Source organism: Canis aureus, chromosome 11 (genome assembly GCF_053574225.1).
Source record: "Canis aureus isolate CA01 chromosome 11, VMU_Caureus_v.1.0, whole genome shotgun sequence".
Lineage (NCBI taxonomy): Eukaryota > Metazoa > Chordata > Mammalia > Carnivora > Canidae > Canis > Canis aureus.
In genome coordinates this window covers 26,431,542-26,447,989 of record NC_135621.1, presented here as the reverse complement: position 1 = coordinate 26,447,989, position 16,448 = coordinate 26,431,542, and the positions used below count along the sequence as shown (strand labels likewise).

Below are 16,448 nucleotides of genomic sequence, written 5' to 3'. Positions count from 1 at the left end.
GAGGTCAGCATGGCTGCTCCAGCCCAGGGTCTCAGGGGGAGGTGCTGAGGGGCAGCTGGGAGCAGGGACCCCTTACCCCATGACAGAGAGTGGTTCCTAATGACTTGAGGGGATTTAAGCAGCTATAGTACAAGGAAACCCTCACCCACAGGCCAGAGGGTAGTTTCCAGCCCTGGGGCCAGGGCCAGGGGACTCCTCTGTCTTCTTCAGTCTCCTGCCTGCTTTGATCTTTACCCTGAACGAGGCTGTGAGGCTGCCAGGGAGACTGTTTGGAGGCAGGAGCATGCATGCCTTCCTGTCTCATTTCAGATGAGGAGCAGGCCTCTTGCCAGGCCCCCCATACCCTACACAACGTGACACCTGTCCTCCTCTTACTTCCTCATCCAGCCACATCACTGACCTTTTGAACATGCAGCTTCCTTTCCTGCCTCTGGGAGTTCACCCATGCTGTTCCATCTTTGGGAAATGTTCTTCCCCTGCTTTTTACAAGACTGGCTCCTTCTCACCCATTGGGATCAGCTTACAAGGGCGCCTTCTCAAAGTGGCCTCTCAGTCCTCAGCAGGTGGACTCAGCCCTGCTAGTCTCCATCCCACCCTGCTTGCTTGTCATCTCCATAACTTGTGGTTATACATTTATTTGTTTGCATACTTGGTACTGTGTCTCTTCTGAGATAAGACATGAGCTTTATAAACTCAAGGTGTGCATCTGTCTTGTTCATGGCTGTGTTCCAGCCTGGACCATCTGGCACATGGTAAGGAGTCAATAAATATCTGTCAAGTGTTTGAAGGAATGAACAAATGATGTGGTCAAAGCTGCAGAAAAGGATCTTCTCTGGCCGAAGGGGAGTAGCCAGACTGGAGAAGATGACTGGGGGACAGAAGAGAGGAAGAAAGGAAGAGAGGCCAGGAAGAGGAAGAGAGGATGGAAGCACCAGTTGGATCCATAGGGCGAAATCACTGGAACAGGCTGGAGGGAAGTCCCATGGACAAGGAGATGGGCATCCAGGGAACTGAAAAGACATTTCTTTCCTTTTTTTAAAAAAAGATTTTATTTATTTATTCATGAGACACACACACAGAGAGAGAGAGAGAGAGGCAGAGACATAGGCAGAGGGAGAAGCAGGCTCCCTGAGGGAGGGATCCCAGGACCCTGGGATCACGCTCTGAGCCAAAGGCAGATGCTCAACTACTGAGCCACCCAGGCACCCTGAAAAGACATTTCAAAGGGAGTGTGGTGTAGCAGAAAGACTGAGAGTGGAATAAAGCCGGAAGTCCTGAGTTTTAATCCCAGCTCCATTACCTTCTGAGTGACGCTCGGCAAGTGTCTTAGCCTCTCTGTGCCCGAGCTTCCAAATCTGTCCAGAGGCACTGACGTCTTAAGGATGTATGTATCCTAAAGCATGGTATGGATTCAAGGCCAGGTAGGCCCAGGCCCGGCCCCCATTAGTGGCCTGACAGTCGGCAACAGGGTGGGAATCATGATTCAGGTGGCATCGGCGGGACTCAGGGGCTACTCTGCTCCTTCCCACCTCTTCAGCATCTCTGAGGTGAGGAAGGCTTTCGAGGAGATGAGCTTTTGAATTCTCAGCTTTTCACAAAAATAACCTCGGCGGCAGAACCCCTGGTTTGCAGCAGACAATTTCTTTGTTACTCAGCTGCTGGTGGGTGGGTGGGTGGTGCCACGGGCTGCTCATTTCCTGAATGAACAGCTGTGCCCTCTCCTCGTTGTCGAGAATAATCATAACACTACTTCAAACCTTCATTCAGGCTCTCGGCTGCCTGGCGGGGGGGCCCCCCCCCCACTGGGTTCCCAGCGGTGGGTGGGGCCTCTGAGAAAGGCTGGGCGCCAGGTGAAGGGCAGGCCAGAGGCCCTGGCCTTGGCCTTGTCCGGGGCAGACCAGGACTTGGCTTCTCACAGGTGGCCTTCCGGGCCTGCTTCCCAGACTCCAGCCTCATATCCTACCTCTCCCGTCCATCCCTCAGGTACGCCAAAGCCCACGTCCACCTGCGGACCTTCTGGCCCATCATCCCCTCTTCCCACAGTGCCTCTGGATCCCGGCAGATCCGGCTCCTTCTTGTCACGTGGGGCTCAGCTCTCAAACATCACCACCTCAGAGAAGCCCTCCCTGGCTACTCCCCTCTGTTGACCCATTGGCTTCTAACCTGTAGCTCAGCCACCAAGGGCCCAAGGCCAAAGCTCTGGCAACTCAGGAGCCATGGGGCGAAGAGCCAGCCTTGGCATTGACTTTCCAACCTGATTCCTAATTCTGGTTCTGATGGGCTACTGGGGCCAGGGGTCCTATGGCTCAGGAGAGAGGAGAGAAGATTTCCCAGAAGAAAGCATGGAAGCCATTCCTTCCAGAAGGGACAGTGGGTGGTGGGCAGGGGAGATCACGGGGGATCGCTTTTCCTGGTGCATGAGAACCACAGGGCCGGAGCCCGGAGCTCCAACCCCTGATCTGTCACTGTCACTTCTGAGCTGGGTGATTCAGTGAGGTCCCCCATCTCTCCAGCCCATTGTCATCCAGGTAAACCTCACAGAGTCATTATAAGCAGCAGGCGAGGAAGCCTGGGTGGCTCAGCGGTTGAGCTCAAGGTCTGCCTTCAGCTCAGGGCGTAATCCCAGATCCTGGGGATCAAGTCCCACATTGGGCTCCCCTCAGGGAGCCTGTTCCTCCCTCTGCCTGTGTCTCTGCCTCTCTCTGTGTGTCTCTCATGAGTAAATAATTTAAATCTTAAAAAAAAGAAGCAGCAAGTGAGCTGATGCCATGCAAGTACTTTGAAAACTTTGATTATCTTTGGAAGAGAGGAAGACAAAGAAAGAAGAGTTTAAGGGGAGGCGGTGAGGCTCCTCTGGATGGAGTCCTCAGTCTAGCAGGTGGAATAGAATCTGAACTCCAGGCCACGGATAACAGTGGGCGACAAGGATCCGCATCTCTCGTGTAGAATCAGAAACCTAGACTGTCTGAGCCTGATTGTTCTGAGAGGTTCTGGATGGGCAGGGATGTGTGATGGCTTTGGGAGGCCCTGCGTTCAAATATCCTTCTAACCAGGTAATGATCACAGGCAATTCCCTCCTCCTACCTGAGCCTCACCAGCAAAATAGGGGTGATGATAACAAATTGCTGGATCCTTGTGGGCCTTGAATGGTGACAAAGCATGCTGCCCGACGGCTAGGAAGCCCTCAGTGCATTTTACTAGCTGTTATTTGTATTTTTCTCCATCATTTCCCTTTTGACTCCTTCCTCCTTTTCTTTTCTTTTCTTTTTTTTTTTTTTAAAGATGTTATTTATTTATTCATGAAAGAGAGAGAGAGAGAGAGAGAGAGAGAGAGAGGCAGATAGAGAAGCAGGCTCCATGCTGGGAGCCAGACGCAGGACTTGATCCCGGGTGTCCAGGATCACACCCTGGGCCAAAGGCAGGCACCAAACTGCTGAGCCACCCAGGGATCCCCTCCTTCTTCCTTTTAACTGTAATAAGACTTCTTTTGAAAATGCCCGCCTGCCTCAGGAGTACTAAGGATATATACAGGGAAAGCCTTCCTTCTTTCCAAGCTGAGGCCGAGGAGGAGAGAGGATGGGAAGGGAGAGAAACCCCTTTGTGGAGGCCTCTCTGGCGGGGCCTGGGGCTTATCTACAGACTGCTCTGGAACCACCAAGAGCAGCTCAGAAAAAGCCTTCTTTCCTCCTTTACAGAGAGGCTGCGGAGGATCAGAGTCAATAAAAGATTTTCACAAGTCCACACAGCTGGGAAGTGCATGGAGCAGAGATTCACACCCAGAGCCTCTCAGATGTGGAAACCAGGGCACTGGGGTCGGGGAGGAGGGGGGACCTGTCCAGCCTGGAGTGTGTGCGTGTGTTGCAAGCTTATCAATCCCTTAGGAGCTTCTCAATTCAATTCAATTCAGTAGAAATATCTTCTACTGTGGGCCAGAGAAAGAGATGAGTTCCTGTGACTTGCCCATGTTCATGTACTCACAAGGATTTCCGCCAAGTGCGGGATAGGCCTGAGCACAGCGTTGGTGCTAATGGAGTCCAGGGGACACTTGGAGGATCCAGGGGGTAGAGGAAGGTCTGGGGGTCCCTGGAAACCCAGCAAGCCCACCCTCGTCTGGAGGACCCTCAGAGAGGGCTCCTTTCTACTGAGACCTCTGTTCTCCCAGCCTCACCCCTGGCCCTGGGGCCCCGACCCCACGACCCCAGCACAGGCGTGTGTACACACCCTCCCGCGCGCGCGCACACGCACACATGCACTCCACCCACTAGCTCTAATTGCCAGGAATGCAGGCTGTCCCAGCTACTCTCCCCCTGCATTCCTCAGAGCTACTCCCACCTGGCAGGGCAAATTATACCCTGGCCTGGCAATAAAAGCCACTTTCCAAAAAAAGAAGCTTTAGGGCCCCAAGAGAGACGCAGCTAACTCTCCCACCCCATCTGTGCCTGACTCAGGAGGCGGTGTCCTCCCCAAGGGAACAGGGCCCCATGTCCCTTTAAGCAGGGAGTACAAATTCACATCCCAGTCCCTCCCTCCAGCTCTTCCTGACGTCAGGAGGAGGGCGTGTGTGAGTGAGTGAGTGAGGGGCTCGAGGTGCCGCATGCTCACACACACACACACACACACACACACACACACACACACAGCCGTACACACAACACATCTTTCAGACCCATCCCCTGCTGGCCAGCTCCTAGCGCCGGAGAGAGGCAGAGTGCTGAAGGCGGCCGCAGGAGGCAGTGTCCGGACCTCAGCTGCTGGGGAGAGGTAAGGGACTGGATGGGGGGCGAGGGCTCCCCAACTCTAGACACTGGCTTTGGCAGGGGCAAAGCCAGGAGGCAGGACGCAGTGGGGCTGGGAAGGTGGGTACCTCCCCTGGGGCTGGCCCAGCCCCATTCAGTTTACAGAGTGGGGGTGGGTGGGTAGGAGGGTATGTAGATGAGCCCACCCTGTCCGTCCTCCTTCCCTCCCTCCCCCCCCCTCCTCCTGGCCCCCAAGGGAAGCCGAGGCCGTGTGGCTCCCTGTGGGAGCTTATGTGTCTGTGTGTGTGTCTGGGACTTGTGTCTGGCTCAAGAGGCAGAGAACAGCAGACACCTGCCAAGCCGCAGCCTCCTGTCTGGGAACCGGCTGGGGGGGGTTGGGGGGGTGGAAGAGAAATGACTGGGGAATCATCGTGCTCCTACCAGATGCCAAAAGGGGAATGCAGCAGGGAGCCCCTGGAATTTGAGGCTGGGGCCAGGGAGGGAACATCTAGGGCAGGCAGACAGTTGGACCTGGAGCAGCTGTCTTGTCCTGACTCTATTTCGTCCCCAATGCGATGGGGATAATTGTGTTAATTGGCTTGGAGAGGTGGCTCCATGTAATTATCTTCGCCTCAGAGCCACCCCCACCCAGAGCTCTTGCCTCTCCGGAGGCCACTCCTCTCTCCTGCTTGCTGCTCGAGCTCTGACCTCCACCCTTGCCAGGGTGCAGCCCCTGAGGGGGCTGGAGCCCCCAGCTGTGGGATGTGGGGACTCGGGGCAGCCCGGGCTAGCCCCAAGTCCTTGAGTGGCCCGCCCGGCACAAGGAGTCCAGGCAAAGATAAGGGGTGATGCTGGCACCCACAAGGGAGACAGCAGGTTCCTGCCAAGCTGCCAGCCTGCAGGCTCTTCCTAGGGAGAGGGGAGGGACGCTGAGCGAGAACAATAATAAATACAGAGTGTGAACTGCTGCATCCGCTGGGGCTGGGGGAGGGGAGGAGGAAGTGGGCCCGGGGGGAGGGTGGGCAACCTCTCTGAGAGCCTGGCACCGTGCCCACCTGGATGTGTTCCCGAAGAGGCCTCTCGATGGGGAGGGGCAGTCTCCGGTCCCCTGGAGGATGGGGAGCCAGTTCCCCCAAACTGACTCCATCCCAGAGGCCTCTGAGCCCTCCAAATTATGGATGTTTCCTTCATCCAGACTCCCCCCGCCTACTTACCCCCACCATTTCCTTGAAGTCCTTTAACATCTATTTCCCATGTCTGTCCCACCCCTCTGGATCTGCCTGTCCCCCCTCCCACTCCAAATGAAAAGGTCTAAGCAGGAACTGGCCACACAGGGGCCTGGGAAAGGCCGAGCCAGAGCCCCCTCCCAGGTCTGGCAATGTTCACGGATGCCCACTGGCCGTGGAGGGGCTTTGGAGGGAGGACTAGGGGGTCCTACACAGCTGGCCCGCAGGGAGGGGACACCCACGGGCTGGTCTGGAGGCAGGTCCCCGAGATCGGCACCGGCAGAGGGCGCTCGGGGCCTGGCTGAGCCGGTCACGTCTGCTGGTCACAACCAGCACAGCCAAGTCCCAGAGCCTGGTGGGAAGGGGGCTTGGGACAGTTGGGACCTTTGTCCATGCGGAACAGCAAGGTAGGGAGCAGAAAGTAGTGGGGGGAGGGCTTCTCTCCTGCTCCAAAGCCGGTGGAATGATGGTCCTGGGGTGGTGGCATGACCCACTGGAAGGCCCTGGGCTTTGGGGTCACACTGACTTGAGTTCAGCTACTCTGAGTGTGACTTTGACCAATCCTTTCTTCTCTCTAGGGGGACCAGAGTGGGAAAGTCGCTTGCTCAGGCTCACACAGCCTGGCAGAGATGGGATGTTAGTGTGGCTCTTGCAGGGCCCATCCTGGCATCTTCACCCTCCCTGAGGCCAAGGAAGCTCCAGGGCCTTCATCACGACCACCTCCCCCAGGGCAGTCGGGGCATGTGACAAGGAGGGTTAGAGGGTCTCAATGAAGCTCAAACATTGGCTGGGGCAGCCCCTCACCCCCACACAGACACAGGCGCACACACTGTAGGGTGGGGAGGACCAGGTTTAATTAGGTCACCTCCAGCTGCTGGAGCAGCTTTGGCACTGATGTATTTTAAGGAATGTCTGGGTGACTGGGGGTGGGGAGGGGCCGGGGAACCGCCAGCTTCTGCCGGGTGGTCCTGAGGCTGTCTCCTCATGCTCCCTGGTGGCCCCTCTGGACGAGACCCCAATGTCCCCAAGCCCTCCCACCACCTCCGTGTCCTCCCTCTCTTTAAATTGCTGTCTCCCCTCCTCCTCCTAGCTGCTCCTCCACGCCAGGGCTGGGGGCCGGGGCATTTTTATTGGGGGAGTTGTTTTTAAGCTTGTCAGAGTTGGCAAGTGATTCACCCAAGGTCATAGTCTGAGTCAGCACAAAGCCAGAAATAGAACCCCGAGCCCTGACTCCCAGATTTTTCTTCTCCAGGGGAGGGCGGGAGATGTCAGGGAGCTCCCTTCCACCCCCCCAGAGGCGTCTCTGTAACCGCGTCACCCCCCACCTCTCCGGTGCAGAAGCACTGCTCCTGCCCAGCTGTGTGACCTCAGGAAGCTCTACCCCTCTCTGGGCCTCAGTTTACTCTTCTGAGGAATGGGACTAATGACAGTAATGATCACGTGGGGGTGCCGCGGGGACTACCTGAGGAAATGGGGCCAAGGACTTGGCACGCCACTGACATGTGGCTAACAATCAATACGTGGTAGCCATCCCTCCTGTCACCTTAGGACTTCTGGTGTTCTGGTTGGTCTGTCCCTCCCACTGGGCTGGGGGCCCCCTAAGGGCGGGGCTGTCTCCTCTTGTGTCTGTGGTCCCAACGCCTGGCATTCAGTTTCTTTTCAGTTACAAATGTCTGTGTGTGTATTTTTAAAATATTTTATTTATTTGACTGAGAGAGAGAGAGAGAGAGCACAAGCAGGGGGAGGGAGAGGGAGAAGCAGGCCACTGCTGAGTAGGGAGCCCCATGCGGGGCTCGATCCCAGGACCCCGGGATCATGACCTGAGCTGAAGGCAGACGGTAACCGACGGAGTCCCCCAGGCGCCCCTGTGTGCGTTTGACAACCTCAGAGGACAGTTGGACTGACCTTCAGTTGTCACCTGGACCAGTGATGATTCAAGCCGAGGAGAAAAGAGACCCAGAGAAGGTCAAGGACTTGCCTCAGATCACACAGCACTGGGAGGGTTGAGCCAATCTGCTTCCCCTAATCTGCCCAGGCCAAGAGGGATTCGCATGGTCAAGAGAGGACTCTGACAGCCATTTCCTGCCCCTTTCTTTTTTGGGGTAGCTGAGAATTGGAGGAGCCCCTACACCACGATGATGGTCACCTGCCCACAGGGCTGAGTCACTGTCCACAGCCCTGTGGCCCCGTGACACGGTATCACGGCCTTGCCTCATGTTACCTCTGAACCGCCGTGATGTTCTGGTGTCCCTGCCCCGGTCCTTCTGTCTGCAGGGTGCCAGGGCTTGGCCTTCACGCACGGAAATGGAAACGAGCTTGGCCGGGAAGGTCAGGGGCAGAAGGCAAGGACGCAGGTGCACACTCACCCGTGGTCACCTGACGTGGGCCAGCTGCCACTCTTAGCCCTGTGACAGATAAGGAAACTGAGGCTCAGACAGGGAGAGTCCCTGTGGAACCGGATTCTAGCCCAGGCCAGAAACGGTCCTGACCAGTTCTCGAACCTCTGACGGCCAGTTCTGAAGGGCATGGTTCGGGGCAACAGGTGCTCCCAGGCTGTCGGCCTGGGGTCCCTCGGGGGCTGGGCTTTAACTCTGAATTGAAACAAACCGTCTATAAACTCATCTGTTTCTCTGCCTTCGGAGGAGTTTAGTTCCTCCTTTCGGTTCCCAGGGAAAGTTCTTTCGGTAAAACGGTAAAACTCCAGCCGTGTTGTGGCTGAGCCAGGAACAGTTTATCCTCACGGGAAGAGCGCTGTTTGCCTTCGGGCAGATCTGGGCTTTGTCACCCACCTGCTGTGCGACCTTGGGTGAGTCACTTCTCCTCCCCAGGCATCTTGGTTTCCTTATCTGTCTAATAGAAACAGCGGGAATTCCAACCTTTCAGGGCAACTGGGAGATTTCAAAATGGAAAGTAGCCTCCTTAAAGCCTCTGGCACCGCGTACAGCAGCGTTCACACAATGAAAGCCCCGTCTTCACTTGATCCTTTCCACAGCATCGCTCTGGGGAGAGGGTCTGAACCCCAGGCTGGCTCTGCATTCCCTCCTTCTCCCTGGCGGCCCACGCTGCCCCGCTTTGTGCAGCATCCTCAGGACCAGGGCTCTGGCAGGGCCCAGAGAGGGAAGGTTGTCCAAGGTTACACACCGAGTCAGTAGCAACGCAGGGCCGGAACCCAGGGCTCCAGAGTCACAGTACCTGGGTTCAAGTCCTGGCTCAGACATTAATTGCTGTGTGGCCTTGGGTGAATGACTTAGTCTCTCTGGGCCTCAGTTTCCTCATCTGCTGCAGGAATTAAAAAGGAAGAAGGCCTCTCCCTGCCCTTATTCCATCCTCCTCCCTTCTGCTGCCTGGTCCCTTATGGGGAACTCGTTTTGGGGAGGGGAGTGGGGAGGGGCCGCCCTCAACACTAACCCTGGGTAATCAATCAATGCCTCTTTCCCCCTTCCCCACAAGAGGCCTTGGGTCAGGAGGCCTGGCCAGAGCAATGCCCGCTCAGCTGCGTCTCCCTGGTAACCGCTGTGGGCAGCCTCTGCCCCTCCTCCCCACGACCTCCCAGCACCGGCTGTCACCACCAAGCACAATACCAGCTCTGGGAATACTGTGCAGTGGGCAGGCCAGGGCCGCCCTGCTGCCTGGAGAGAAGGAAGCGGAGCTTCTGTCCACCTCCATCCCTGCCCAGGTGCGCTGGGGACACGCCGGCATGCACTGCAGGCCCCGACATCTCCTGCTTTCCTGCTGGTGTCATCTTAGGTAGCTTTGTCACCTGTTTTCCCTTTTGGTGACAGCTTTGTTGCGATATAATTCACCTACCATATAATTCAACTGTTTAAGGTGGACGAATCAGTGATTTTTAGTATGTTCGCCGAGTTGTGCAACAATGCCATAGCCAATTCTAGGACATTTTCATCACCCCAGAAAGAAGCTCCACACCCATTAGAATTTACTCCCCACCATCTCTTCCTCTTGGCTCCTGGCAGCCACAAATGTACTTTCTGACTCTGCGGATTTGTCTCTTCTGGACATTTCTCATGAACAGAATCATGCAGCGTGCTCTTCTGGGACTGGCTGCTTCTTCCACCCCGTGTGATTGTCTCAAGGCTCACCTATGCTGTAGCAGGCATCGAGACTCTGTTCCTCTTTGTGGCTGAATAATATTCCACTCTGTGGCCAGACAATAGTCTGTTTATCCACTCCTCTGTTGGCAGACTTCTGGGTTCTTTCCACTTTGAGCCTGTTGTGAATAACCCTGCTGTGAAGGTTCAGGTCCAAGTTTTTGTGTGATTGTGTTTTCTTTTCTCTCCAAACGGTAATAAAAATGCCACCCCTGGCCCTGTCTCCCAGAGCAGGCTCGGAAAGAAAACCCCCACCTCAGTTTGAGGGGGCCATGAGAGGCCTTCTCACTCCCCTGCAGCTCTCCTGGTGGGAGAGGGATGGGGGGGTTGTGGGGTCTGGGAAGGCTGCCCCTCCCCCCCACCCCAGGGATGGCAGAGTCACCGCATCACTCTGACCCAGAAAAAAGGCCACTTGCTGTGTAACCTTGAAAGGCAGCCAGGAGACCTGCCTCACTCACTGCTGGATGGCGTGACTCCCCAGCTCTTTCAGCCCTGCCACACTATGTTTTGGGGCAACCCTGCCCTGGGCACTCTAGGCTGGGGGTGGGGCACGAGATGGGGGCTAGAAATAGGACTGAGCCTCAGGGATTTATCTCTGGCACTGGGGCCTTTGGATGAGGAGATGAAGTAGTGAAGAATGGGGGGTGAGGAGGTGGAGAATCCTGCCGTCCTCACTCCTATATGACTGGATTATGAGAACTTTACACCCCAGGCTCAGCCAGGCCTCACCACAGCCTGTGAGGGAGTGAGGCAGGGTTTATCAGCTCCATTATACAGAAGAGGAGACTGAGGCCAGTGGAAGGGCTCTCCAGGGTTGGCAGCTAGTACACAGCAGAGCTGGGGTACCCCTGGTCCAGGTGTCCTGCCTGGCCCCACTGTGGCAGGCCTCCCGGCCCTGGCTTAGCCAACAGTCTGGCTCAGGGTTCTACAGCAGGGTCTTTTGGGGGCCGGGACTCCCCACGCCCTGTGGGAAGGGAACTATGTTCTCTTCCTCAGTAGAGGAAAATATAGGATGAATGTTTTCAAGGTCATCCAGACACTGAGCTGGTGATGAAAAAATTTCTATTGATGAGCATTTGATGATGGCAATTCTTTGGGTATCTCTGAGATGCCGGGTGCTGTCACCTACTCAATCATCGACCCCTCCTCAACCTTGCATGGTGAGTATTCTCAACCTCCTTTTAGAGCAGAGGAGAGTAGGGCTAAGGAGCACTCACCAAGATCCCCCAGGGCTCACCGCGCCCCAGCGACATGAAGAGTCATTGAATCCTTACAGCAACCCCTCTGTGAAGTAAGAACCAGCACTATTCCCATTTTACAGAGGAAAGTGACTCAAAGTTTAAGAGTGTTGATCAAGGCTGGCACAGCCAGTTGGGTACAGGAGGCAGGATTCCCACCTGGGTCTGGAGCCCACACTCCCACCCGCTGTGTTGGACCTGCTGAAGGCACCGAGTTACAGTGACAAAGCTGAGATTCGAACCCAGGTGTGCAGATTTGAAGCTGCTAACTCTTATGCCAAATGGTGTTCCAGATCATCCCTGGCCACTTTACCCATCCCACCTCCAAGGCCCCTGGAGTTAGAGAATTGAGCTTCAAGGTGGAGGGACTTCAGACCTTCCCGTGTGACCAAATACCACAGATGGGGGGCTCCATCAGCAGACATTTACTTCTCACGGTTCTGGAGGCTGCAAGTCTGAGATCAGGGCGCCAGCACGGTCTGGTTCTAGTGCCCTCTTCCTATTTTGTAGACAGCTTCCATCTCCCTGTGTCCTCACGGGGCAGAGGGGAAGCAAAGGCTCTGGGTCTCTTCTTACAAGGGTGCTCATCCTGTCGTGGGGTGCCTCCTGACCTCACCCACACCTAATGACCTCCAAAGGTCCCATCTCCAAATACCACCACGTTGGGGGATAGGACTTCAACATATAACTTTTAGGGGAAAGCATTCAGCCCATACGAAGGTTATATGAACTTTTTTTGTCTTTCTGGTGAGGACCCTGAGTCACGGGGGGCTCCTGAGCGGCCTGAAGTCACCCTGTGAGGACTGGCAAGGAGGTCCAAACCTCCAGACTCATGCCTGGAGTCCAGGAGCTGCTCATTGTGGACCACACTCACCTGTACCCCTCTCTCCCCATTCCAGACGGAGCCTGTGGCTGGTGTGGCTGCCGAGCAGGGCCAGGCCGGGCCCTGCCCGCAAGGACGCCCAAGCTCTTCGGCCCCAGCGCCCGGGAGCCCGCCAGGCTCTCTCGCTGAACCTGCCATGACTTCTGAGCCCACGTCACCCCCAACGGTGCCCCCTCTCCACTCCCCCAAATCTCCTGTCTGGCCCACCTTCCCCTTCCACCGGGAGGGCAGCAGGGTCTGGGAGCGCGGCGGCGTCTCATCCCGGGACCTGCCCAGTCCTCTGCCCACCAAGCGGACCAGGACGTATTCAGCGTGAGTACCTGCCATCGCCCAGGCTCCGGTGATCTTTCCCCAGGACAGGGCTCCAGCCCTAGCCTTGTCCAACCCCTGTTGTCCTCACTCAAGGACAGGGGAGCTGTGTACGGGCCTTGCAGTAACTACTGTGTTTGTTCATTCATTCATTCATTCATTCATTCATTCATTCATTCATTCTTCGCTCCACTAAGATTGGCTGAACACCTGACCAGGGGATCCAGTGATGAATGGGACAGTCTCCACCCAAAAACTGCCTACAGTCCAGAAGGAATTCGTCTACCATTCACCTCTATGCAGCAGGGTTGGGGGAGAGGACACAGCGTCAGGCGTCAGGGAGGACGAGGCCCTAGTAGGTTTGCAAGACATGTTAGGTGGAGAAGGAAGCTGGGTGTTCCAAGTACCTAGGTCAGCACAGACCAGAACGGAAGCATGGTGCTGACCTCTGGTAAGGGGTGGGTCGGCTAGGCAGAGACCAGCCTTGGGCCTCTGGGGTAGGTCACTAGCTCGGGTCACACAGGGGAGGTGATTTGGGGAAACCACAAGGGAGCCTGACTTGCCTTGGCCAAAGAAGAGGTTTTTGGTTTTGCCTTAGGTAAACCCTATGCTCAAGGTGGGGGTTGAGCTCTCGACCCCGAGATTAAGTCGTGTGCTCCGCCCATTGAGCCAGCTGGGTGTTCCTAAAGGAGAAGGTTTAAAAAAATAATAAATAAATAAATAAATAAAGGAGAGGGTTTTGATGGCAAGCACTGATTGTCCCCTGTGTTCAACCCAAGGCCAGGCATAGAGCAGATGCTTAATAAATGATGAATGAGTGGATGAGTGACGAATAAGTGAATAGGATACTATGACCTCAATAGATAGTGAGCTCCCCATTTTGAGAGGTATTCAAGTTTAGGCTGGGCATTCTTCACTCTTACCACAGGAGCCCATGTAAGCCCAAATAATCTCAGGAGGGGAGGGTGCTGTGCAGAGAGGGACATTGGTTGGGAGTCTGGAGACCCACTTGCTATTCACCCTGGGAGGGCCAGTTCCCCTCTCTGGGCCTCAGTCTCCTTATTATCCAACAGGACCACAAGAGAGCATAACTGTGTGCAGTTTCTGGCCTGGGGAGGGTTTTCCGCAACCGTGGGACGGGGTCTGCAGGCAGGGCTGTGGGAGGGCTATGGGAGTCCAGGGAGGGGAGTCCCCAGGGCACAGCTCTAACCCTCCCACTCTATCCTCAGGACAGCCCGTGCCTCGGCTGGCCCAGTGTTCAAGGGCGTCTGTAAGCAGTTCTCACGCTCCCAGGGCCACGGCTTCATCACCCCCGAAAATGGCTCCGAGGACATCTTTGTGCATGTATCTGAGTGAGTATCTGAGTTGTCCCTCCCACCTCCCTACTCCTTGAGGCAGTGCCTCAAGAAATGCCTCTCCAGGCCTCTCCCCTGGCTGGCCTAAGTCGGTGTTCTGGCATCTTTCTCCTCCTCTTGCAGGGGCTGCAGGTGTGTGGGAGGAGGAAGAGGGCTGGAGCCAGGTGGGAAGGGGTCGCCCAGGCCCCAGGATCCCCAGAACCACTGGCTGATCTGTGGGATCCAGCATCATGGGAACAGAGAGGGCTGGGCCAGCCCCCAGGTCCTTCAGCTCGGAGGGTAGACAGATACCGGAGGGATGATGTAGGCCAGGCCCCCCCGCCCTGATGCCGGGCAAGACCTGGGGGGCACCGAGCTTCTCTAGGCCTCTGCACTTCCTTTTTTTTTTTTTTTTTTTTTGCCTCTGCACTTCCTTTGACTTTCATATCTCAATCCCCAAACAGAATAGACAGGGGGTGGGGGGGACACCGTTTTGGGTTCCCATTTTACAGATGAGAGAGCCGGAGCTCTGAGAAGGGGGGAGGAGGCCCTCAGGCCAGCCTGCAGCGGGTCGGGGAGCAGGGCCTGCTGCTGGGCTGACAATGCCCCTCTCCCGCCCACCAGCATCGAGGGGGAGTACGTGCCAGTGGAAGGCGACGAGGTGACCTACAAGATGTGCCCCATCCCACCCAAGAACCAGAAGTTCCAGGCCGTGGAGGTGGTGCTCACCCAGTTGGCCCCACACACTCCCCACGAGACGTGGTCCGGCCAGGTCGTGGGCTCCTAGGCTGGGTGGCTCATGTGTCAGGCGCCGGGCGGGCGGGGAGCCACACAGGGTAGATGGGCAGCAGCGGGCTCCAGGCCCCCCTGCACTGGCTGACCCCATCCCCTGGGCGGCCTCAGCATACACGTCTGTCTGTCTGTGCTCGTGGCCGTGAGCGTGTGCCTCCATCTCTCCTCCCCCCCAGTGCCCTGTGACTGTTGTGTGAGCTGGACCAAGGGGAGGCCAGCAGACCTGCCTCCTCTGTGTCCTTGCTCTCGTTCCCCTCCCTGCCACATCCGCACAGGACCCTCTCACCCTCCTGTCCACTGAGCCTCCGAGGGCCCGCGTCAGGCCTGGGCCTGGGCGGCAGGGGGCACCAGTGGGCCCATCCCTACAAGCTTGTTCCCCTTGCCTCTGCCCCAGGCCTGGCCCAGGGACCAGACTCTGCTTCTGCTACTCACACCCCTGCCCTGGACTTGGGTCTCCCACCGTGGCCTGTACCCCTTCCCTCAGAAGCCAGGCCTGGGAGGTTCTGGGGGAGCCTCCCAGCCTCTGGCAGGGGAGAGAGGGCAGCCCTTGGAGTCAGACAGACCCCTCCTCACTGCCATGGGCCCAGCCTTCCTTTCTTCCATCGGCTCTCTCTCAGCATCCCGGAGAGGCAGGCGAGGAGCTGAGGGCAGAAGGCGGTTTTGGCGTCTGGGTTTTGCCAGCCACAGTTCTCCTCAGCCTAGCGATGGCTCTGCGGATTCAAGGTTGTGTCCCCTCCCCAGGCCACATTGAGCCACAGATCTGCGGAGGGGTGGGGGCACATCTCTCGCAGCTTGGGTGGAGCCGGCTTTGCCCCGACCCACAAACTCCGCTGATGCTCTGCCCAGGCCCAGATAAGACGGCTGCTGAGGACCTGGTGATACAGACGCACGTCCCCTCAGGCAGGGCCAGGCACGGGCATCCACAGAATGGCCCTCAGCCTGAGACCACCAGCCATGCAGGCCCTTGCTGGACCCTCTTTCTAAAGCTGCAGTAGGACTGCTGGCCCCCAGCGGCCAGGGGCTGAGGGGAGTGTGTGTGCGTGTGTGTACGTGTATGTGTGTTTGTGTGCATTCACTTTTGGGTGGGGGGTTAGGCTGCCCTGGGAGAGGCTTTGCCTCCATCCCCACCACACACCTTCCCAGAGAACACATCATTTGATGGGAAAAGAAATGGCAGCCTGCCAGGGACAGTGACCCTTGTGAGACCCGGTCTGTGAATAAAACAGGGGCTAAATGCCCAGGATGAGGGGTTATCTGTTTAGAAGGATCCTCAGCCTCACAGATTCCTCGAGGCCCTAGGGTAGAGATCAGATCAGTTGGGGTACGTGCACCCCCCACCCGTGTTCCCAATCCCTACCAGGTTGGTCCCCACAAACTGGGAACGGCCCCAGCTGGACACCCCACTCTGAGCTGGAGCTTCTGACAAGGCCTGAGGACTTGCCCCAGAGGAACAAGGACTTCCTGGCTTCCTCAGTAGGTTTATCGGTGCAGGTTAACTCCTGGGAGCCCCCAAGACTCCCTCCTGTGAGCAGACCCCCCCATTTTTAGGCACTAGCCAGGAGATAGGATGTGGCTGCCTAGGAGGCAGAGGGACGGCAGGCTCCTGCATACCCACAGCCCCGCAGTGTCGAGTCCGAAATCCTCCCAAGACCCCCAGCCGCCTGGACGCCCCCCATCCTTCCTAACACTGGCAATAAACCCTCAACTGTGACTCAGCCTGGCCCAGGGATGCCTCTGTCTGTCTGGGTCCCAGGGGAATGGCTTGGGGAGGGTACCCCACACAACCTTTATTTAGGGCTTTCACGGCCCACTCTCCTCAAG

The 16,448-nt window shown here is 56.9% G+C and overlaps 1 protein-coding gene across 2 annotated transcripts; it reads left to right on the top strand.

Annotated features, from left to right (window-relative positions):
* Positions 1-4,409: 4,409 nt before the first annotated feature.
* On the top strand, positions 4,410-16,342 carry CSDC2 (cold shock domain containing C2). 2 transcript variants are annotated; one of them, XM_077914350.1, is made up of 4 exons: positions 4,410-4,761; positions 12,209-12,504; positions 13,731-13,853; positions 14,460-16,342. In XM_077914350.1, the coding sequence occupies exons 2-4, from the start codon at positions 12,329-12,331 to the stop codon at positions 14,620-14,622; spliced, it is 462 nt and encodes a 153-aa protein (XP_077770476.1). In that variant the 5' UTR covers positions 4,410-4,761; positions 12,209-12,328; the 3' UTR covers positions 14,623-16,342. The 2 variants fall into 2 exon arrangements, with proteins under 2 accessions (XP_077770476.1, XP_077770475.1); XM_077914349.1 differs by lacking the exon at positions 4,410-4,761 and adding an exon at positions 6,240-6,369.
* Positions 16,343-16,448: the final 106 nt, after the last annotated feature.

What these genes read in the sequence shown, in the direction of transcription:
- CSDC2 (XM_077914349.1), top strand. An exon ending in CGGACCAGGACGTATTCAGC is followed by an intron (nt 12,505 to 13,730) that starts GTGAGTACCTGC and finishes CTCTATCCTCAG; the next exon opens with GACAGCCCGTGCCTCGGCTG. An exon ending in ATCTTTGTGCATGTATCTGA is followed by an intron (nt 13,854 to 14,459) that starts GTGAGTATCTGA and finishes CCCGCCCACCAG; the next exon opens with CATCGAGGGGGAGTACGTGC.